General features: G+C 47.7%; 2 protein-coding genes across 5 annotated transcripts; both read left to right on the top strand.

The window, feature by feature from the left end:
* Positions 1-7,695: 7,695 nt before the first annotated feature.
* On the top strand, positions 7,696-15,847 carry LOC311585819 (coiled-coil-helix-coiled-coil-helix domain-containing protein 2-like). 4 transcript variants are annotated; one of them, XM_084761391.1, is made up of 4 exons: positions 7,696-7,835; positions 9,729-9,975; positions 10,820-10,970; positions 12,360-15,847. In XM_084761391.1, exons 1-4 carry the CDS (start codon positions 7,783-7,785, stop codon positions 14,162-14,164), a joined length of 2,256 nt encoding a protein of 751 aa, XP_084617517.1. In that variant the 5' UTR covers positions 7,696-7,782; the 3' UTR covers positions 14,165-15,847. The 4 variants fall into 4 exon arrangements, with proteins under 4 accessions (XP_084617517.1, XP_084617516.1, XP_084617515.1 ...); XM_084761390.1 differs by having other exon boundaries at positions 12,345-15,847; XM_084761389.1 differs by having other exon boundaries at positions 12,318-15,847.
* A 2,164-nt stretch (positions 15,848-18,011) lies between these two features.
* On the top strand, positions 18,012-20,937 carry NUPR2 (nuclear protein 2, transcriptional regulator). Its single transcript, XM_084764540.1, has 2 exons — positions 18,012-18,389; positions 20,758-20,937. The coding sequence occupies exon 1, from the start codon at positions 18,065-18,067 to the stop codon at positions 18,383-18,385; it is 321 nt and encodes a 106-aa protein (XP_084620666.1). The 5' UTR covers positions 18,012-18,064; the 3' UTR covers positions 18,386-18,389; positions 20,758-20,937.
* Positions 20,938-22,326: the final 1,389 nt, after the last annotated feature.

The following is a 22,326-nucleotide window of genomic DNA, read 5'->3' as shown; positions in this document are numbered from 1 at the left end:
GTTTGGTTTTTGCTTCCGATGAACGAGTGGCTTCGACCGCAGCCCAGGCTGTCCTGGATTTAGAGTTCCTCCTGCCTCAGCCTCAGTCTCTCACGGAAACTGGTTTGGGGAATTAACAGGCGTGGGCCCTTGCACTGTTTACTTCTCTGGTTTGTTTTATGGCAACTGGAACTCTCTGTTCCCATGCCTCAGCCTCCTAGCTGGTGAAGCAGGAGATTTTTTTTTTTTTGTCTTTGGAGACACGGTTTCTCTGTATACCTTGCCTGTCCTGGACTCGCTTTGTAGACCAGGCTCGCCCTGAATTCACAGTGATCCGCATGCCTCAGCCTCCCAAGTGCTGGGATTAAAGGCGTGCGCCACCACTGCCCGGCTGAAAAACTCTTAATAAAATTAATGTTGTAAAGGATTTACTAGTAAGCTTGCTTGAAAATACTGAGTGACACAAAGTGAAATTTAGCTAAAGGAGCGCTGCCTTCAATATAACTGGAAGATAGGGTTACTCATAGAAACTGAGAAAGCCAGGGGGCGCGCGATGGCACATGCCTTTAATCCCAGCACTTAGGAGGCAGAGGCAGGTGGATCTCTGTGAGTTCGAGGCCAGCCTGGTCTACAAAGTGAGTCCAGGACAGCCAAGGCTACACAGAGAGACTGTGTCTTGAAAAACCAAAAAAAAAAGAAAAAAGAAAGTGATGTCTAATTGAGTAGCTAGGATAATGGCCAACTCTCATAAGAGGAGGAAAGGGTAGCTACTTAAGGAGCAATGTGAGGGGGGAGGGGAAACAACACAGGAGAGGTTTATTGTGAGGGGTTGAAGCTAGACACACATGAAGGTGTTCTGCCCAAATTTTGAGAGACTCCCGGGACAGACCACCCAAGAGCCAAGTTCAAATGCAATGGCAAGGAAGTCTTTATTGCAGGTTCCAACCAGGGCCACCCCTCTTATGCACTGACACAGCAGATGCAGGGAAGTGGCCTTGAGTTCTTAACTGAGAGGGGTTTTTATAGGTTTTAGACAAAGAAATGGGATTTACAGTATATGGATTGGATAGCATTTGGGCAGAAAAGCTGCAAGCGGGGAGTTACAAGCCTTGGCATTTCGTGGTTGGGTAATAGGCGTAGGGGCAGTTGACCTATAGAAAAGATTGGTTGAACCAGTCATGGGGCATTAGGAACTTTGGCCTGGCTTCTCCTAATTGGTTGTTGCTATGTGCCAGACCACCTGCTGGTCAGCTTGACCAGCAGAGAGTATATTTGGACTTTCCCAAGGTGAGCTGATTGTGTTGCTAGGGAATATTTTTTTGTTTAGACTAGTTTGTGGTTTTCCTGGAATCTAGGTTCAGCCCTTGGCCAAGTTTAACACAAAATGGAGTTTCTTTTTCAAAATGGAGTTTGTCTGGTCCTTACAAAAGCAAAACGAGCCAGAGAATGAGAAGGAGCCAGAAGATTAGAGCAGATTGCTAGAGTTAGTTTGAGGCCAAGCAGAGCAATTCAGGAGCCTAGAGATAAGCCAGATTGAATAAGTCAGCTGGGAGAGAAGTTTGAGGCAGCACAGCAGCTGAGTTGAGCCAGCTAAGAGCTCAGTAAGAACAAGAAGGGGCGAGCTTACTAAGCAGTAAGTCTCAGAGGCTGAAAACATTCTGGGCCTAGGCTAGAAGTTTCCAGGACCAAGCCAAAGCTAGCAGACAGAGACAGTAATTGTCTGGGAGAACAATTGAAAGAGGTGAATAAAAGTCCCTTTTACTGCCTGGCGTGTTGGCGCATGCCTTTAATCCCAGACTTGGGAAGCAGAGGCTGGTGGACTGCTGTGAGTTCAAGGCCAGCCTGGTCTACAAAGCGAGTCCAGGACAGCCAAGGCTACACAGAGAAACCCTGTCTCAAAACAAACAAAAAACAAACAAACAAAGAAAACCCAAAGGTTCCTTTTACAGGCTTGTGGTCCCCTGACGTGACACCTTTATCTGGTGATGACTTGAGCCCAGTGATTAACTCATGATGCTCCCCAGTGGATGATACGAACGTCCTGGCCAGCAGCTTGGTATGTGGACGCCGTCCATTCCCACACATTGCCCAAGAGGTCATATAGTCCTACAGCGTAGCAGTGAGCCATCAGTTGGGGACGTAGGGGACTCTTCCACCCGCCAGATGCCCTGGGGAGGATCGGGGAAGAGCTTTCCTCTATCACCTTCTCAGTCGCAGTGCACAATAGGTTCAACCATAGTTGTTGCGTGGGGCGAGGGGGTGGAGGGGCATTCACTGGTGACAGTCCATGAAAACCATCTGCAGCTCTGTCACCCTTGGGGAACTTTCCCTGACAAGAACAACGAAAGTGAAACATTTATCAGCCTGTCCCAAGGCAGGTGCTCCTCGCTGCCCAGAGGAAAACCAAGGTCACTCTACTCAGCTGCTTTATAGGCGAAGGACAGTGACCTCAGGTCCCCTTACCATCTAGGCCCTGCATGCCCTGCCAGGGACGGAGGCACCGGAGCCTGTACACTTCCATGTCCTTCCTGCTTTTACTTAAAGACACCGCCTGTATTTGTTGACGTAATTTGTTCAACTTCATTTTTATGTGGGTTCCGGGGCTGAGGAGATGGCCCAGTGGCTGAGGCTTTTGCTGAGTAAGCTCAAGGGACTTGAGTTCATATCCTGAGAACCCACAGAAAAGCAGGGCATGGTGGCTCCAACCTGGGAGGCAGAAATAGGCAGGTCCTGGGGACCGGTTGGCCAGCCAGTCTATGAAATGAAGAGGAAATATGGGACTCCCCCTGAGAGGGCCTGTCTCAAAAAAAATAAAGTACTGTGGAGGGGCTGGAGGGATGGCTCTGCAGTTAAGAGCATGCGCTGTGCTTGCATAGGACCAGAGTTCCATTCCCAGCATCTATGTCAGATGACTACATATTCTAACTCCAGCTCAGGGGAATCCAATGCCTCTAGCACACACGTACAGACACACACACACACAATTTATTTATTTGGCTTTTCAAGACAGGGTTTCTCTGTGTAGCCTTGGCTGTCCTGGACTCACTTTGTAGACCAGGCTGGCCTCGAACTCACAGAGATCCACCTGCCTCTGGCTTTCAAGTGCTGGGATTAAAGGTGTGCCCCACCACTCTCCAGCTCATAATTTAATTATTTAAATCCTAAAAATTCAGAGAAGCAACTGAATATAAGATACATGAACATGTGTGTACACACATGCATAGATCACATATATGTTCAACAAACAACTGGCTAATTCTACCCCGGAGAAGCATCTCCTACACACGGGCAGATTCTCAATACTAGGTGGCAGTCTTTTGCACTTACCTTTTGTTTGTTTGCTTGCTTTTGCTTTTGTTTTTCCAGACAGGGTTTCTCTGTGTAGCCTTGGCTATCCTGGACTCACTTTTTAGACCAGTCTGTCCTTGAACTCCCAGAGATCCCTCTGCCTCTGCCTCCCCACTGCTCCTGGCAACACATTGCCTTTACACAAATGGAAGGCAGGCAGTTGAGATGAACTGGTTTGACTGACTGGTCCCAAGATAACAATACAGATGAGCATGATTAAATATCCTTTAACAAAATCCCACAGTGGAAATTCCAAATGTGTTAAAATGAAAAAGGGAAACCGGGGCTCCTCCTCACTCCCGTTGGTACTAACATTGCTAAAGTGCTACTGTCTAAAGCTAATAAATTTGATACCAAACTTTCTATACCTAGCTTCAAGGATCCCCTTTTGTGTCAACGGGGACCCGTAATTCCTGGGTTCCAGTGAAAAAAACTAATATGGAATAGGAATCACATAATAAACATTATAAAAGTTATGCCAACTTAACAGGAGAATCAAAGGAAAATGCCCACACAAACATTTCCAAGGTTAGAGCCGATATTTTTGTAAATAACGCCTTCTTCCTTCACTGCCCGTGCTATGATTGTGCTGAGGGCCCTCCCCTCTGCCACACACCTTCCTTCCCCGAGGGAAAGCCACCAGCCCTGGGACGGATTTTTTTTTTCCTGTGAGACTAACATTTATTCTGCCCTCTTCATGTGTTATAAGGGCATACAGGGCTAGGAAGACTCACAGCTATATTAGTCACAATGTCCCTACAATCTGTTCATAGGATTATGAGGCCAGGGAGCTGAAAATTGGGGTGACTCCTTACATCTGTTAGACCCCGCCTCAGTAGCAGTCATGGCTGCCTTTGTATTCCCTGCCCTTGATTGACTGTCAGGATGGAAAAGGAGCTTTTTTGTTTTTGTTTTTTTTAAGACAGGGTTTCTCTTTTTTTGTTGTTTTTTTTTGTTTGTTTGTTTTGTTTTTTCAAGACAAGGTTTCTCTGTGTAGCTTTGGCTATCCTAGACTCACTTTGTAGACCAGGCTGGCCTCGAACTCACAGCAATCCACCTGCCTCTGCCTCCCAAGTGCTGGGATTAAAGGCATGCGCCCTCACGCCAGGTTAAGACAGGGTTTCTGTATTAGCCTTGGCTGTCCTGGACTTGCTTTGTTGACCAGGCTGCCCTTGAACTCACAACAGCCATCTGCCTGCCTCTGCCTGCGGAGTGCTGGGATTAAAGGTGTGCACCACCACTCCTGGCCACTGTAGACTTTCTTTTGCTCAAACATAATCTTTTTTTGTTGTTGTTTTTTTGGTTTGTTTGTTTGTTTGTTTGTTTGTTTTTTGGTTTTTCGAGACAGGGTCTCTCTGTGTTACCCTTGGCTGTCCTGGATTCACTTTGTAGACCAGGCTGGCCTCGAACTCACAGCGATCCGCCCGCCTCTGCCTCCCGAGTGCTGGGATTAAAGGTGTGCGCCACCACGCCCGGATCAAACATAATCTTGAATGTCAACATGTTATGGTCAAATTTTGGGAGACTCTCTGAACAGACCACAGAAGAGCTGAGTCCAAAGGCTATGACAAGGAAGTCTTTATTGCAGGTTCCAACCAGGGCCACCCCTCCTATGCACTGACACAGCAGATGCAGGGAAGTGACCTTGAGTCTCAACTGAGAGGGGTTTTTATAGGTTTTAGATAAAGAAATGGGATTTACAGTATATGGATTGGATGGCATTTGGGCAGAAAAGCTGCAAGCAGGGAGTTACAAGCCTTGGCGTTTCATGGTTGGGTAATAGGCGTAGGGGCAAGTTGGCCTATAGAAAAGATTGGTTGAAGCAGTCATGGGGTATTAGGAACTTTGGCCTGGCTTCTCCTAATTGGTTGTTGCTATGTGCCAGACCACCTGCTGGTCAGCTTGACCAGCAGAAAGTATATTTGGGCTTTTCCAAGGTGAACTGATTGTGTTGCTAGGGAATATTTTTCTGTTTAGACTAGTTTGTGGTTTTCCTGGAATCTGGGTTCAGCCCTTGGCCAGGTTTAACACTAAATGGGGTTTCTTTTTCAAAATGGAGTTTGTCTGGTCCTTACAAGTGATTCCCTGGAATGTATTGTTTTATAGTATCTGATTTCTCCCACATTGTTGACAACCAAATTAATTATTTACGTAGAGAAACAGAATCTCCTAGGCACAGGTTGATTGGCCCTCCTGGCTAAAATTGTTCTTTCCGTCCATCAGCACACCCCCCCCAATCGTTCTCTTATTGATCATAATATTTGGGCCCTGTGTATTTCAATGTATTACTAGCCTTATCATCGCCAGGTATTTAATGCCAGAATCCTGTTCACTCAACTATAGCATCAAGTAATGCTTGTTCTGAAGGAACCAGCCCCCTTAAGGACCCTCATAAGGCCAAAGTCTGGGAAAATGTAAAAGTCGGCCTACTCAGTCCTCCCTTAAAGACCCCCATTAAGGCCAAAGCATGTAAATTTCTAGAGGGTCCAGCTTGAACCAAGGACAGACAGATATCAGATCACTGTGTCTGTGGCAGGGACAGGAAAAACCTTGAAGAGTCCAACTTGATTCAAGGTCTCAGTCTGTGCTCAGGGTCCAGCTGGGCTCAAGGACAACCAGCTGTGTTTAAAATTTCCACTACCCCTCCCCAACTAAAAAAGTTCCTAAACGCCCCCTGTGACTGCTTCAACCAATCTTTCCCATAGGTTAACTTGCCCGTCCACCCATTATTCAACCACCAAACGCCAAGACTTGTAACTCCCTGCTTGCAGCTTTTCTGCCCGTATGACAACCAATCACATACTGTAAAACTCATTTCTTTGTCTAAAACCTATAAAAGGCCTGTGCCTCTGCTTCTCGGGGTCTGCAGCTTGAAAGAGCTGGACAGACCCCATTGCGATGGCTCAATAAATTCCCATTCCTATGCATTTGCGTCGACAACGGACTCCGTCACTTAGTGGGGACTCCGGGAATAGACTAGAGATCTCTCTAGAGGTCTCAGTCTTACAGTTCCCCGGTCAAAGACATCAAAGGCTAACACAGGCCTGGCCATGGTAGTACAATCTTTCAATCCCGGCACTCGGGAGGCACAGGCAGGCTGATCTCTGTGAATTCGAGGCCAGCCTGATCTACAGAGTGAGCTCCAGGACAGCCAAGGCTACACACACACAAACGTGTCTCAGTGGAAAACGGAAGAAAGAAAGGGTTACACAGGCCAAGGGGAGAATGGGAGGGTTAAAAAGGAGCGGAAAAGGTGGTGCCTGTGATTCCTCTGGGAGGCAAAGGCAGGTGGATGTCTGTGAGTTCGAGGTCAGCCTGGTCTCTCTGTCTCTCTCTCTCTCTGTCCCTCTCCCTCTCCCTCTCCCTCTCCCTCTCCCTCTCCCTCTCCCTCTCTCTCTCTCTCTCTCACACACACACACAAAACAAGCAACAACAACAACAACAAAAACCAAGGGACAAAGTACATTGCAATTAAGTTCCCATGCGTTGCAAATTAATAGGTTTCTATTTAAGAATAAGTTTCTGTTTCTTAAATCTGCTGTAGTCTGCAAAACAAAACAAAACAAAAACAATGTAACCCCATTTACATGATGTATATCCTTGTCTTCCTCTTTCATTGTATTTTCTAACAATTTGTAAGAACTAATTCTCTGGCTCCTGCAAAGACGCTTACAGCGCTCTCGCTCTCTGTCTCTGTCTCTCTCTCTCTCATAAAAAGGACGGTAAGGGCCTAAGGAGCTGCTCTCTAAATTCCCAGTTTAGGGTGAAACAGCCAGATGCCCAGTCCCTGGTGCACCTCTAAAATACATCTTGCTTTGATTAGACAATCGTGGATTTAGTCTTTCTCTTTACAATTTTCAGGTTTAACACTTGCTTTTTTTTTTTTTTTTTTTTTGGTTTTTCGAGACAGGGTTTCTCTGTGTAGCCTTGACTGTCCTGGACTCACTTTGTAGTCCAGGCTGGCCTCGAACTCACAGCGATCCACCTGCCTCTGCCTCCCGAGTGCTGGGATTAAAGGCGTGGGCCACCACGCCCGGCTATGTTTAACACTTGTTAACACAGTAGGCATGGCAGTACAAGCCTGTAATCCCTCAATGCAGTTTGAGAGGCTGAGGCAGGAGGATCTCAAAAAAAAAAAAAATCAAAGGACAGCCTGGGTTGTGGAGGAAGCCAATCGTCTATTGGAAGCAAAACCTAAGCATCCATCACAGAATCGAAGGACAACATTTGCGGGGAAAGCAACCCGTCTCCAAGCAACTTCCAGGCGAGGAAGCCACCGCGTTGCTCGTTACTGACGTCTCGCTTTTCCAATAACTGTCAGCGACCGTGCTAATACTGGGCGCCGATTGGCTGCGCGCGGAGGCCCCCGCCTCCCACCTTCCTCTTTCTTTGCTGGATGCTCGTGGGCGTTTCCGAGTTTGTTGTGTCTGGAGGCTGAGTATAGGAGGTTCTAGGATGCCACGTGGAAGCCTGCAGAGTCGCATTTCCCGGGTGTCCCCTCCGGCCAGGTGAGACTCTCCTCCGGGTGGGGACCGAGCGCCAGCGGCCATGGCGAGGTTCCGTAGCCAGAGGGCTGCGAAGGCCGCTGGTGCAAGCTGTCGGGAAGGAGCTGGGGAGGAAGACTCCCGGAGAACTGGGACACGCTCTGTGCAGTCTGGGAGAGGACGCTAAATATGACTTTTCCCCTTGGACTGCTTGGCGGAAGGGCCTTACGTAGTCTACAAAGAGGCGGGGAAAGAATGTTACGTGTCAAGCTCTCAGGAGGGTGTGTGTAGGAGGTCGGGGGGGGGGGGGGGGCGGGGGGCGGGTCCCTACTGTTTTTTTCAGTAGGGCAAAAAGTATTTAGAAAGGTTGAGTTATTCGTGTGTGGAAGGCCGAGAATTTACAGTTCTCTCCTAACACCACTTGGGTCCAGGATAGCTAACACTTGGTTGTAAACGCTTTATTGCAGTGGGTCTCAACCTTCCTGATCCTGCGACCCCTTAATACAGTTCTTATGTTGTGGTGACCCTCTTTCCTCCCGCCCCACCCCCCGCCCCATAAAATTATTTTTTGTTGCTACTTCATAACTGTAATTTTGCTGCTGTTATGAATCGTAGTGTGAATATATGATATGCAGGATGGTCGTCTTAGGTGAGCCCTCTAAAAGGGTCCTTGGGCTGGCAAAGGGGTCGCGACCCACAGGTTGAGAACTGCTGCTCCATGGCGCTATCTTTCCCTTCCACAGGAAGATAAGTAGGAAATCGCTGACAGCTTCTAGATTCCAGATGTTCTTCCACTTTGGGGTGAATAAAACCCTACAAAGTTAAAAATTGTGGTCGAACTGGGAGTGAACCTATGGTGGAGGTGGGCGTGCTCTATCTACTACAGATGTAGTGCCCCAAAGGCAAGAGGGGCTTGCCACCAGTTCAAAGCTAGCAGGGCTACACATAGAGAGACCCTGTCTCCCAAAACCAAAAGACAAACAAGGTGAATACAAGTTGCAATGGGCTGGAGAGAAGGCTCAGCCATTAAAGGCTAGGCTCACAACCAGAAATATAAAAGTTGCAGTACAGACTGGTCAGTTTCCCTAACTCTTCCCTTTTGGTTTGGGATGGTGGTTTCTTTCTTTCTTTTTTTTTCTTTTTTTCAAAGATCTATTTATTATTATGTATCCAGTGCTCTGCCTGCGTGTACACCTGCAGGCCAGAAGAGGGCACCAGATCTCATTCTAGATGGTTGTGAGCCACTATGTGGTTTCTGGGAATTGAACTCAGGACCTCTGGAAAAGCGGTCTCTCTCCATCTCTGAGCCATCTCTCCAGCCCAGAAAATGTTTTGTTAACCTAAGCTCTAAATCTTTTTGTTTGTCTGTCTGAGTGTGTGTGTGTGTGTGCGCGCAAAGGTCACAGTGCAGCATGTGGGAGCTAGTTGCTTCCTCTTACCTTGTGGGTTCCGGGGATCTCTCAAGTTTGTCGGGAGTGGCTGCAAGGACCATTCTCCTGTGAGCCATTTCATCAGCACCAACCCCTCCCCCCACAGCACTAAATGTTAATTCAAATGTTAGCTACATTATAGAAGACTGCTTAATTGTCCTAAAATTTCTTTCTTTCTTTTTCTGACAGGGTTTTTCTGTGTAGCCTTGGCTGTCCTGGACTCGCTTTGTAGACCAGGCTGGCCTCGAACTCACAGCAATCCGCCTGCCTCTGCCTCCCGAGTGCTGGGATTAAAGGATTGTGCCACCACCGCCCGACCATACACATACTAGGAACATGGAGACTGAGATGGATTTAGGAATATGTATGTCACATATATATGTATTTAATATCAGTGAAAAAAAGAGGTCATGAATTTGAACCCTTTCCCATTGATAAAGGAAGGGCATATAACTTGCGGGAACTGATTGGTTTTGCCCTTTTCTAGCCGAACCCCTCAAATGAGGGCTGCTCCCAGAAGAGCACCTGCAGCTCAGCCTCCAGCAGCAGCTGCACCATCTGCAGTCGGCTCACCTGCCGCTGCACCCCGGCAGCCAGGCCTGATGGCCCAGATGGCAACCACCGCAGCGGGTGTGGCCGTGGGCTCTGCCGTGGGGCACACCTTGGGTCACGCCATCACTGGCTTCAGTGGAGGAGGTAACTCTGAGCCCGCAAAGCCTGACATCACTTACCAGGTAAGATTTGGGCAGCTTTTCTTTCCGCACTCTTATTTTCTGGGGAAAGTTGGCCGCTGGAAAGCATCTTTTATGTAGGAACCTTTGTTTAACTTAAGGTCCACAATGCTTCTGAGTAAAGAGTGGTGCTGTCTCAGTGTTTTTAAGTGGGGTGTGCTGGGTTGTAGTTCAGTGAGTGAGCACTGACTCTTCTAGCAGGAGGGCCTCAGTTTCAATGCCATGATCCCGCAAAGAGTCATGCCTCGCCATCCTTAGCTGTAACTCCTGCGTTGTGGGGCGGAGACAAGCATATGGCACAGCGTGGCTGGCTGGCAGATGGGCAGAAATAACTGGCTTCTGGCTCAGTGAGAGGCCCTGTCTCAAGCCAGTAAGGAAGGGAGAGGTAGGAGGAAGATGCCCGGTGCTTGCTTGGTCGCCCAGGGGCACATCATCCACACACACGCATAGCGTGCTTTGAGGTAGACCTTAGGCTAGCATCAAGAAGAGACCCACCTCACTGTAAAATGGCCATTTTCTCTTTGGGTGATACTTGGCTTTGAGAGGATTTCACTCCAGCTAGCCTTGAACTCATGGCAGTCCTCTTGCCTTGACATTCAGTACTTACACTTATTTTGGGTTCCTACTGGAGACAAAGTCTACTGTGTGACCCACGCTGGCTTCAAAGTTGTAGCGGTCTTCAAGGCTGTCCTTTCAAGTGTTGCTGTTACAGATAAAGCCATGAGGCCTGCCCTGTTTCTGAACGGAAAACTTTCTAGCTGTTTCCCCAGCTCCCAGTGTGTGAGTTCTGCCCTTGTGTGGGTGGCCCTACCCTTCCCTAGGCGGACCTAATGTTGTGTCTTGGCAGGAGCCTCAGGGATCCCAGCTCCTGGACCAGCAGTCTCGTGGGCCTTGCTCTCTTGAGATCAAGCAGTTTCTGGAGTGTGCCCAGAACCAGAGTGACGTCAAGCTGTGTGAGGGCTTCAACGAGGTGCTGCGGCAGTGCAGAATTGCAAATGGTAGGTGGTTTGTCATCTGTCAGATAGACCTGAATGCTGTACAGCAGTGGTTCTCAGCCTGTCGGTTGAGACCTTTTGGTTGTTGAGCGACCCTTTCCTAGAGTTCATCTAAAACTATCAGAAAGGGGCTGGAGAAATGGCTCAGAGGTTAAGAGCAACGATTGCTCTTCCAAAGGTCATGAGTTCAATTCCCAGCAACCACATGGTGGCTCACAACCATTTGTGATGAGATCTGGTGTCCTCTTCTGGCTTGCAGGCAGGATATTGTATACATAATAAATAAAGAAATCTTTAAAACTATCAGAAAATAAATACTTCCAGTGGGCTGTGGAACTGAGCCTCTGCTCCCCCATCCGTCTCCAGGCCCATTGACCCACATGCAGTTTGCAGTGTGACGACGTCATCAGCTCACCAACCCCGTCACACATTCCCTGCATAAATACAGGTGGATGTGATGGGGTTGGTGGCATAATGTTCTCATGTGGACCAGTCACACATTATCGAGAGTAGCTGCTATGTTAAAAGTGGCAGTACTGGAGGTAAGACTATACTTCATGAATTATAATACTAAGTCAGTGTAAAATCATCAAGCACTGCAAAAAAAAAAATGTATCCCAGAAACTTAATCTGGATGCTAGTTGTTTAGGGGCTTTGTTTATTTGTTTGTTTAAAGATTTATAATGTATACAAGATTCTGCCCGCATGTACAACTGCAGGCCAGAAGAGGGCGCCAGATCTCATTATAGATGGTTGTGAGCCACCCTGTGGTTGCTGGGAATTGAACTCGGGACCTCTGGATGAGCAGTCAGTGCTCTTAACCTATAAGCCATCTCTCTAGCCCTGGATTTGTTGGTTTCAGTTTTGTGGGGTTTGTTTGTTTAGGTTTATTTTTTGAGACAGGATTTTTCTGTGTAGCCCTGGCTATCCTAGAGCTCACTTTTCTAGACTAGCCTGGCTTCAAAGTTAGATTAGCCTGCCTCTGCTTCTTGAGTGCTGGCATTAAAGGTGCCACCACTTCCTGGCATAGATTTTTGGTTTTGTTTGGTTTTTTTCAAGACAGGGTTTCTCTGTGTAGCCTTGGCTGTCCTGGAGTCCTTTTGTAGACCAGGCTGGCCTTGAACTCACAGTGATCCACCTGCCTCTACCTCAGGAGTGCTGGGATTAAAGTTGTGTGCCACCACGCCCCGCTATTTTTTTTTTTTAATATTTGGCTGTGGTTGGTGACAGGTATATATAAACAAAAACAAGCAAACAAAAACCACACAGAGAATGCTAAATCATAGGAAACGTTAATGAACTAAGTGCCTTGGCTGAACCGTGCTATGTATCATCCTTTGTATTATTAAGGCTACTGCTATGTGTTGTTTTCATTAGCGGACCATCCCATAGCAGTGGATCGTGTGGAGAAGAATGTTAAGAAAAGAAGATATAATGAAGATTTCTTACAGTATGGCTTTACCTCGATAATTACAGCAGGGATTGAGAAGCCACTGTGTGTGATTTGCGGTGGTGTTCTGTCAGCAGAGTCTATGAAGCCCAACAAGCTGAGACGCCATTTTGATAGCAAGCACCCGACCTTTGCCGGCAAGGATACCAGCTATTTTAGAGGCAAAGCCGATGGACTCAAGAAAGCCAGAGTCGACAGTGGCAGCAAGTGCCACAGACAAAATGTAGTAGCTGTTGAAGTGTCATATTTGGTGGCGCTCAGAATCGCCAGAAGCATGAAACCTCATACCTTTGCTGAGCACTTGCTGTTCCCGGTGGCCAAAGACAGTGTCCGCGTCATGATCGGAGACGAATCTGTTACACAGTTGAGTGCAGTTTCCTTATCTAACGACACTGTCCGCCGAAGGATACATGACATGTCTGCTGATATCCTTGATCAGGTGGTCCAGGAGATTAAGTCTGCTCCACTTCCAATATTCAGTATCCAGCTCGATGAATCCACAGACGTTGCAAACTGTTCGCAGCTAATGGTTTACGTGAGGTATATTAATGACGGCGACTTTAAAGATGAGTTTCTTTTCTGCAAACCTCTTGAAAGGACAACTAGTGCCCGTGAGGTATTTGACACAGTTGGCTCGTTTCTGAAAAAGCACCAGATCCCTTGGGAAAGCATCTGTGGCGTTTGCACTGACGGTGCCCCAGCCACACTGGGCTGTCAGTCTGGATTTCAGCGTTTGGTGCTAAATGAGTCCCCAAAGGCCATCGGAACGCACTGCATGATCCACCTGCAAACATTAGCAATGAAGACGCTGCCGCAAGAGTTACAAGAAGTCGTGACAAGCGTCATAAGTGCTGTCAATTTTATAAAGGCGAGCTCTTTAAACGGTCGGCTGTTTTCCCAGCTGTGCAGCGGTATGGACACCCCAAACAAGACCCTGCTGCTTCACACCGAAGGACGATGGTTAGCGAGAGGAAAAGTTTTAAAATGCATTTTTGAGCTTCGTGATGAACTCAGAATGTTTTTTAATCAGAAAGCAAGACCGCAGTTCGAAGCACTTTTCAGCAGTAAAAGTGAGTTGCAGAAAATAGCTTACTTGGTTGACATCTTTGCCATCTTGAATGAGTTACATTTATCGCTGCAGGGAGCAAATGCAACATGCCTCGATTTGTCTGAAAAGATCCAGTCGTTCCAAATGAAACTTCAGCTTTGGCAAAAAAAGCTGGATGAAAATAAAATTTACATGTTGCCTACCTTGTCTGCCTTCTTTGAGGAACACGACATTGAACCCCACAAAAGGATCACGATGATAATTTCCGTGAAAGAACACTTGCACGCGCTTGCAGGTGAAATTTCATGGTACTTCCCAAACCTACCTGACGTCCCATTCGCCCTTGCCAGGAGCCCATTCACCGTCAGAGCTGACGATGTGCCTGCGCCGGCGCAAGAGGAGTTCACCGAGTTTCTCAAGAGTGACGCAGCCAGAGCGGATTTCTCCACAATGCCAGTTACAGCCTTCTGGATCAAGTGCTTGCAGTCATACCCTGTTCTTTCCGAGACCGTGCTGCGCCTCCTCCTTCCCTTCCCAACAACGTGTCTTTGTGAAGCGGGGTTCTCCAGCTTGTTGGTTATCAAGTCGAAATACAGAAGCAGACTTGCCGTGGAAGACGACCTTCGCTGTGCTATCGCGAAGACCACCCCGAGGATTTCCGATCTCGTGAGAAAGAAGCAGTCTCAACCTTCCCACTGACTTTTTGCCTTTTTACACATACTGTCCCAAAATGGAGCCATGTAATTTACTGTCATTCCATTAAGACTGCTACCTGTGCCATACCATGCCTCAAGACCAAAATTTCATTTTTCCGTCTTTAGAAATCAGTATTTCGTAATATACAACTACGTATTGGTTTTGTGGTTAATCACTATGCTTTAGTTACATTCAGTTTATAATAATGAAAATACATCCTGCAGATCAGATATTTATACTACATTCTTACTACAGGTAAGAAGTAGCAACAAAAAATTATTTTAGGGCTAGGAGTCGCCACAGTATGAGGAACTGCATTAAAGGAAGGCTGAGAGCCAGTGATCCATAATTACAGTTCCAGGGGATCTGAGGTCCTCTCCTGACCTCCCTCAGGCACCAGATATGTATGCTCTGCTCATATACACATGCAGGCAAAACACTCATACCCATGCAGTAACTTTAAAAACAACAACAACAAAAAACAAAACCCTGTAGAGTATCCTACAGGAAATCTGATGGAGGTATTGCTTCAATTGTGTTTCCTCTTCCCAGATAATTCTGTTTGTATTAAGTCTGCACAAACTAGCCAGCACAGTGTATTACTCTTGATTTCCTCCTGCACTGGGCAAACCTTGTATAAGTCACATCCCATCAGGAAAGTTCGAGGCAGGCCAGAGCCCTATAGTGAGACCCTCTCTAGAAACAAACTGTATTGGCTACCCTACTGCTACTGCACTAAAACACATGACCAAGGCAGCTTACAGAACAGTTTATTTGGGTTTGCGGTTCCAGAGGGTTAAGTTCACAGCTCGGAAGCAGCAAGCGGCAGGCAGAGTGGGTGGGGCAGGATGCTGAGAGCTCACACCCTCAACCATGTGAGCAGAAAGCAGAGACAGGAAACAGAAATCGGAGCCACTTCCAGTGCCAGATGTGATGACACATGCCTTACAGAGTTCCACACCAGCCAGGGCTAAATAGTGAGACTGAGACCTTTTCTCAAAACAAACCAAATAGATGCTGGAGAGATGACTCAGAGGTTAAGAATACTGGCTGCTTTTTCAGAGGTCCTGAGTTCAATTTCCAGCAACCACATGGTGGTTCACAACCATCTATAATGTAATCTGATGCCCCCTTCTGGCCTGCAGGTGTACGTGCAGACAGACTATTGCATACACAATAAATCTAAAACAATTTTTTTCATCCGTAATGCATGTGTGAAGGTGTCAAGGACAGTTGTGAGCTGCCATGTGTGTGCTGGGAATTGAACCCGGGTCCTCTAGAAGAGCAGCCAATGCTCTTAACAACAGAGCCATCTCTCCAGCCCCCAAATAAAATAATTGTTAAAAAGTCACTTCTGAGCTGGGCAGCCTGTAATCCCAGCACTGGGGCAGAGGCAGGAGAATCTCTGTGGGTTCGAGGCCAGCATGGTCTACAAAACCAGTTCCAGTACAGCCAGGGCTACCCAGAGAAGCCCTGTTTTGGAAAAAACCAACCAAACAAACAAACAAAAACCCCACCTCTAGCCACATACTTTCTCTACTACTCACAAGAATGAGTAGTTTGCCTGTGTGTGTTCAAGTGTGTGTGTGTCTGTTTGTGTGTATGTAGCTCTGAGGAAAACTCTTGGGAAATTTGAAAATCTCCTTCAAATCAAACTACCACTCACAATAAATTGAGTAATTTTGATGTGTGCCTGCTTGTGTCTATCTTCTCTCTGTGTCTTGTCTCTGTTACCTCTCTCTCTCTCTCTCTTGCCCGCCCTCCCTCCTTCCCTCCCTCCCTCCCTCCCTCTCGGAATGGAACTCAAACCATCAGATCTGTGTTGAAGTGCTTCTATTAGTTGAGCCAATTTGGTAGCCCTTGAACAGCTATCAGATTTTATTTATTTATTTTTTGGTTTTTCGAGACAGGATTTTCTCCTATGTAGCCTTGGCTAGCCTTGACTCCTTTGTAGACCAGGCTGACCTTGAGCTCACAGATCTGGCTGCCTCTGCCTCTGCATACGCCTTTTTTATTTTATTTTATTTTTTTGCTACTCTGATTTTTGGGGTGTGTTTTGTACACATGTTCTTATCTCTGTCCCCATGTTTCAGCAATAAATGCTCTTACCCACTGAGCCATCTCCCCAGAACTGTTTCTTTCAAGATATGTAGTGGAGACTGGCCTTGAACTCCTCATTCTCATGCACTCTGGGTCCTAAGTGCTGGAATGAAATGTGTGTGTGTCATGTCATTGGGTTTTCTGGGACCGTCTCCCTATGTAACCTTGGCTGCCATAGACCTCACTCTCTAGACCAGACCGGCCTCTCCCTCCTGAGTGCTGGGATTACAAACATGCACCACCACTGCCAGAAGCAGCAAGGTATCACATTGTAACCCAGGCTAGCGTGGTATTTGAGGTAATCCTGTGCCAGCCACTTGAGAGCTAGGCTCACAGGCATGTGCCACCACCCCAAGCCTAATCAACATCCCATCATGTGTTTGTTTGTTTGTTTTGAGACATGATCTCCCTGTGTAGCCCTTGCTGGCCTGAAGCTCACTATATAAACAAAGCTGGCCTTGGATTCACAGAGTCCTGCCTGCCTTTGCTTCTGCTTCCTAAAGGCTGAGGCACCCATGAGCCTGACTCATTGTCGTTGGCTGAGGACTAGCAAAGTCGTAGTGCTTAGAATGTTTGCGACCCGGAGATTTGTCCTCAAAGTGCTTTATCCATTAAGCTCAGTCCCCGTGGTTCTTTAAGGATGATGTCTCCCAATGATTGTTTTTCTTTAAAATGGTTATGTGGGGGCCGTTCAGATAGTTCATCAGGTAAAGGCACCTGCTGCCAAGGCTGACGAAAAGTTTTGAGTTCCACTCACAGGGTAGGAAGAGCAAATAAACTTCCAAAACTGTCCTCTGATATCCACATGTGTACACACACACACACACACACACACACACACACACACACACACACACACACACACGATTGTGCACCTGCACCTGGGCCTGTAATCCCAGCACTCTAAGAAACAGAGGCAGGCGGATCTCTATGAGTTCGAGGCCAGCCTGGTTTACAAAGGAGTCCAGGACAGCCAAGGCTACACAGAGAAACCGTGTCTCGAAAAACAAAAACAGAAAGAAAAGAAAAATTAGATGCATTTATTTGTGGGATTGTTTTGCCTGCGTATATGTGTGGCCAGAGGAGAGCTTCGGATCACCTGCGGTGTGGGTGTTGGGAGTAGATCCTGGGGCCTCTACAAGCGCGGTTGGTGTAACCACTAAGAATTTTATCCAGCCGGTCAGGCGTGGTGGCGCATGCCTTTAATCCCAGCACTTGGGAGGCAGAGGCAGGCAGATCTCTGTGAGTTCGAGTCTACAAAGTGAGTCCAGGATGGCCAAGGTTACACGGAGAAACCCTGTCTCGAAAAAACAAAACAAAAACAAAAACAACCCCCACACACGAACAAAGCAAAAGTAAAATTCAGCAAGCCATTTTTCTTTTGCAAATAAAACCAACCCAAACTAAGCTAGCAATTACATTTAGCCAAAAGGGCCTCCATCTTTTATCCCTCTGTGCACAACCACACCTGACTTATACAGCGCTGGGAATGGAACCTAGACCCTTGTGCACGCTAGCATCCTACTCACTGAGCCACATTCCCCTTCAGGTTTTTGACCAACGGAACCAGAAAGCTTATACTTGTTAGCAATCGGGGAGGGGGGCGGAAAATGCAGGGGGGTGGGCGGAGTCCCCGCAGGAACACTCATAAATCCCAATCTGGAACAAAGAAGTCTGGCCTAGAAGCCACGCCCCTCAGTGAGATCACAGAGCTTTCGCCCCTACAGCGGAGCCAATAGGAGCAGTGGGCGGGGCCTTTCGGCCGGACTAGCCAGCGGCGGCGGCGGGCGGAGCGCATCGGCGATGGACCAGCCAGCCTGTCCTTCTGTCGCCGGCCCGCGGACTCGAGCCCGCCCGCCGCCGCCGCCGCCGCCGCCGGAGGCGCTGCCCATTGCGGGCTTCGACGAGGAGCTGTACGACTGCCTGGACTACTACTACCTGCGTGACTTCCCTGCCTCCGGGGCTGGCCGCAGCAAGGGCCGGACACGGCGCGAGCAGCAGCTGCGCACCAACTACCCGGTGCCCGGCGGCCACGAGCGCAAGGTGGCGCAGACGCTGATCAACGCGCAGCGCAAGCGGCGCCAGCGCCAGCTGCAACCGCGGCCGCGCACGCGCCTCGCCTGAGAGGGTATGGCAGGCAGAAGCCGTTGGTGGGGGGAGTAGGCCGGCTCACTATGTAGAGGAGGATTACTTTGAACTCCAGATCGTTCTGCTAGCTTCCAAGGGCAGGGATAATAAGGGTGCGCCACAATGCCCAGTTTCTTTCTTTCTTTTTTTGTTTTGTTTTGGAGACAGAATTTCTCTGTGTAGCGCTGACTGTCCTGGACTCGCTTAGTAGACCAGGCTGGCCTCGAACTCTCAGCGACCCACCTGCCTCTGCCTCCCAATTGCTGGGATTAAAGGCGTGCACGACCACTGCCCATCTAATGCCCAGTTTCTCTCTCTCCTCTCCTTCTCTCTCTCTCATTCCTCCCCCCCCCCCCCCATTTTTTGGCATGGTCTCATGTAGCTTAAATTGACCTTAAACTCCTCATCCTTCAGCATTCACCTCCAAATGCTGAAATTTCAAGCATGGGCCACGAGTCACTGCTGTGGTGTTTTATGCTTTATTGAAAATGCCCAGTGTAGCCCAGGATGGCATGGTATCTGGCAATCCTCAACCTCTCTAGCCCTGAGATAATAGGTCTGTGCCACCTCGTTTACTTTTCATCCTCTTCTGAGACTTTTCCATTATTAGTCATAACTCCGCACCCCCACCCCCAGCACATCCCAGGGAGGTTTCCTGGCTCCTTGTGAAAGTACCATTTGGAAGTTTGCAATTGGATGGGAACGGTCTAGGTCAGCTCACACTGGTAATCTATATGCGTGCGCAGGAGACATAGATAGATACACTGAGATTGAGGCACTGTCTCAAAACAAAGCAGGCCCCTTTATTTGCTTTTCGTTTGCTCTGATAAACACCATGACCAAAAGCAAATGTTTATTTCATCATAAAGCTTCAGTCCACCGTGAAAGGAAGGCAGAAATCCAGAGGCAGGAACTGAAGCACAGTCCACAGAGTGAGTTCACATTCCTCCTCTTCCTCCCCCCTCCCTTCCTCCTCCCCCCTCCCTTCCTCCTCCTCCCCTCCTCTTCTTCCTCTCCTCCTCCTTATTTTTGGTTTTTCAAGATAGGGTTTCCTCTGTCCTGGAACTTAATTTATAGACCAGAATGGCCTCAAAGTCACAGAGATCTGCCTGCCTCTGCCTTCCAAGTGGCTCAGATTAAAGGCACCTGCCACCACACCTGGCTCACTTACCTTTCTTTTTTTTTTTTTCTTTCTTTTTTTTTTTTTAAAGATTTATTTATTTATGACATATACAGTGCTCTGCCTGCATGTACCCCTGCAGGCCAGAAGAGGGCATCAGATCACATTATAGATGGTTGTGAGCCACCATGTGGTTGCTGGGAATTGAACTCAGGACCTCTGGAAGAGCAGACAGTGCCCTTAACCACTGAGCCATCTCTCCAGCCCATCACTTACCTTTCTTACACCTCCCGGGACCACCTTCCTAGGGAGATACTTCCCACAGGGGCTCGTCTCTTCCACACCAGTCACTGAGAAAATGGCCCCCACAGACTTGTCTGCAGGCCAGTCTGACACCTCTATCAAGATGAAAGTTGACTCTAGTTTGTGTCAGAACAGCAACAACAGCAAAACCCAGCAGACAAAAGCTGGGTATGATAGTGCACACCTGTGTGCCTCTTTGCACTAGGAGAGTGAAAGGGAGGGTTCAGAAGTTCAAGTCAGAGGCTGGGGAGATGGCTCAGCAGTTAAGAGCGCTTGCTGCTCTTGCAGAGGCCCCACCCCTGCATCAAGTGCCTCATACCCACCCGTAGCTCCATTTGAAGGGGATCCAACATCCTCTTCTGGTATCCAAGGACCACTGTATGCATATCATACACAGACGTATTGGGACAAACACTTAGACACGTAAAAACGAAAAAGACATTAAAAAGTTCAAGATCATTGTACCTAGTCAGTGTGAGGAGGCCAGCCTGAGCTACATGGAGAGGTTGAGAGGCGAGGCTGAGAACCATAGGTCAGTTGATAGTGTTCACTCAGTCTGTGTCTGGCTCCAGGATCAGTCACCAGCAGTGCATACATGGGACCCACACCAGTAATCTTAGCATTTGGGAGATAGAGGCAAGAGAATCAAAAGTTACGGTTATCCTTGGTCACGTAGTTGGAGGCCAGCCTGCGCTACCTGAGACCCTGTCAAAATAAAAAACAAACAAAACCCAACCCAGAGGCTCTGACCTCTCATCCTTGAACCCAGGGACCTGAGGCAGGAGGATCATGAGTTGGGGGCCCAGCCTGGCCATTACTGTGAGTTTCAAATTGCCACGGGCTTGAGTGACGCCTCATCTCAAAGTAAAGAAAACTAGAAACTTCCAGTGTTCATCATAGGGCTTGGGAGAATAATTGGTTTTTGTTTCTGTCTTATTTTCTACAGGAAACCCGAGAGACCTGTCAAAAGTATTTTCCAACTGAGGTCCTCCATGTTGGCCGACAGGACTTTTTGACAGTGTTTAAGTTCACTGCGCCAGTCTTTTCCTCACTAATTAATTATTAAGTAGTTTCCAAGTGGGTATGTCTTTTTAGGGTTTTCAATTAAAAGAACAGCAAGAATGCATTTTAACTCTTCTGGGTTTTTCTCCCGCCCTACCCCCAGCCCCAGCTATCGGGGCAGTAGCTGGTTTCCAGTTCACAAGCATTTGGGCTCTGAAGTATAAAGAGATCCCAAGGCTGAGGGAGCTAGTTTGTTTGCTGCTGAAGTGATTTCGACAAAACCTGAGAACTCAAGTTCAATCCTCAGAAGCCTCAGTTTTTGAGAAACTGGCTCTAGTGGCCCATACTTAAAATCCCAACATTTGGGGGGTAGAGACAGATTTCTGAGGCTCACTGGCCATGCATCATGTGTTCCAGGCCAGTGAGAAACACTGCCTTTAAAAAAAAAAAAAAAAGAAAAGAAAAGAAAAAAAAAAAAAAGAAGATGGAACCAGGGGACATGGTGGCATCACAGCGTTTGGGAGGCAGAGGCAGGCAGATCTCTGTTGACTTCCAGAACAGCCAAGAGTACAAGAAACCCTGTCTTGGAAAAACCAAAAGGAAAAAAGATGGGTGTGTCCTAAAGAAGCATTCGATTGGCTGGGTGTAGTGGCGCACGCCTTTAATCCCAACACTCGGGAGGCAGAGGCAGGCAGATTGCTGTGAGTTCAAGGCCAGCCTGGTCTCTGGAGTGCTGGGATTACTTGCATGTGCCACCACGCCTGGCTAGGAAATGATTATTATAGTCTGTACTTTAATGACTGATAGATACATTAGACAATCCAGTGTATGCAAGACCTCTAGTATATAACTGAACAACTATTCTTTCTTCTCACTCATCCTCAGTAAATGCTTAATTAAAAGTTTGTTTCTTTGCCAGGCAGTGGTGGCAAATACTTTTAATCCCAGCACTCGGGAGGTAGAGGCAGGTGGCTCTCTGAGTTTGAGGCCAACCTGGTCTCCATAGTTGAGTTCCAGGACAGCCAAGGCTATGCAGAAAAACCCTGTCTCAAAAACCAAAAAGAAACAATTGTTTTGTATTTTGAGACAGGCTTTCTCGTGCACACACATACACACACACCACAAACAGTGAATTTTTAAAAGTATGTGTGTGTGTGTGGGGGGGTGATATATTACTGGTTGCTGTGGGTGCTGGAAACCAAAGGCAGGCCATCTGGAAGTACAGAACACACTTTCAACCCCTGAGCTGTCTCTCCAGTCCTCTAGTTAGATTTAACTATCAATTTGCCACAGCCAACAGTCTTCAAGAGAAAGCAAGCCTCAGGCGAGGAATTCCCTGAATATACCATCACACCAACCAGGCAATGGGTTGTTTTGATAACTGAGTAGGAAGGACCCAGCCCACTATGGGTGGTGCCATTCTCTGCTAAGGTGCTGGTGGACTGTATAAACTAGCTGAACTTGCTTGGTGTCTTTAATCTCTGGAGGCAGAGGCAGGCAGGTTTCTGTGGGT

The sequence above is a fragment of the Acomys minous genome (genome assembly GCF_964271855.1).
Source record: "Acomys minous genome assembly, chromosome: 16".
Lineage (NCBI taxonomy): Eukaryota > Metazoa > Chordata > Mammalia > Rodentia > Muridae > Acomys > Acomys minous.
The sequence above is the reverse complement of the archived record's forward strand: the minus strand, read 5'-3'. Positions and strand labels throughout refer to the sequence as shown.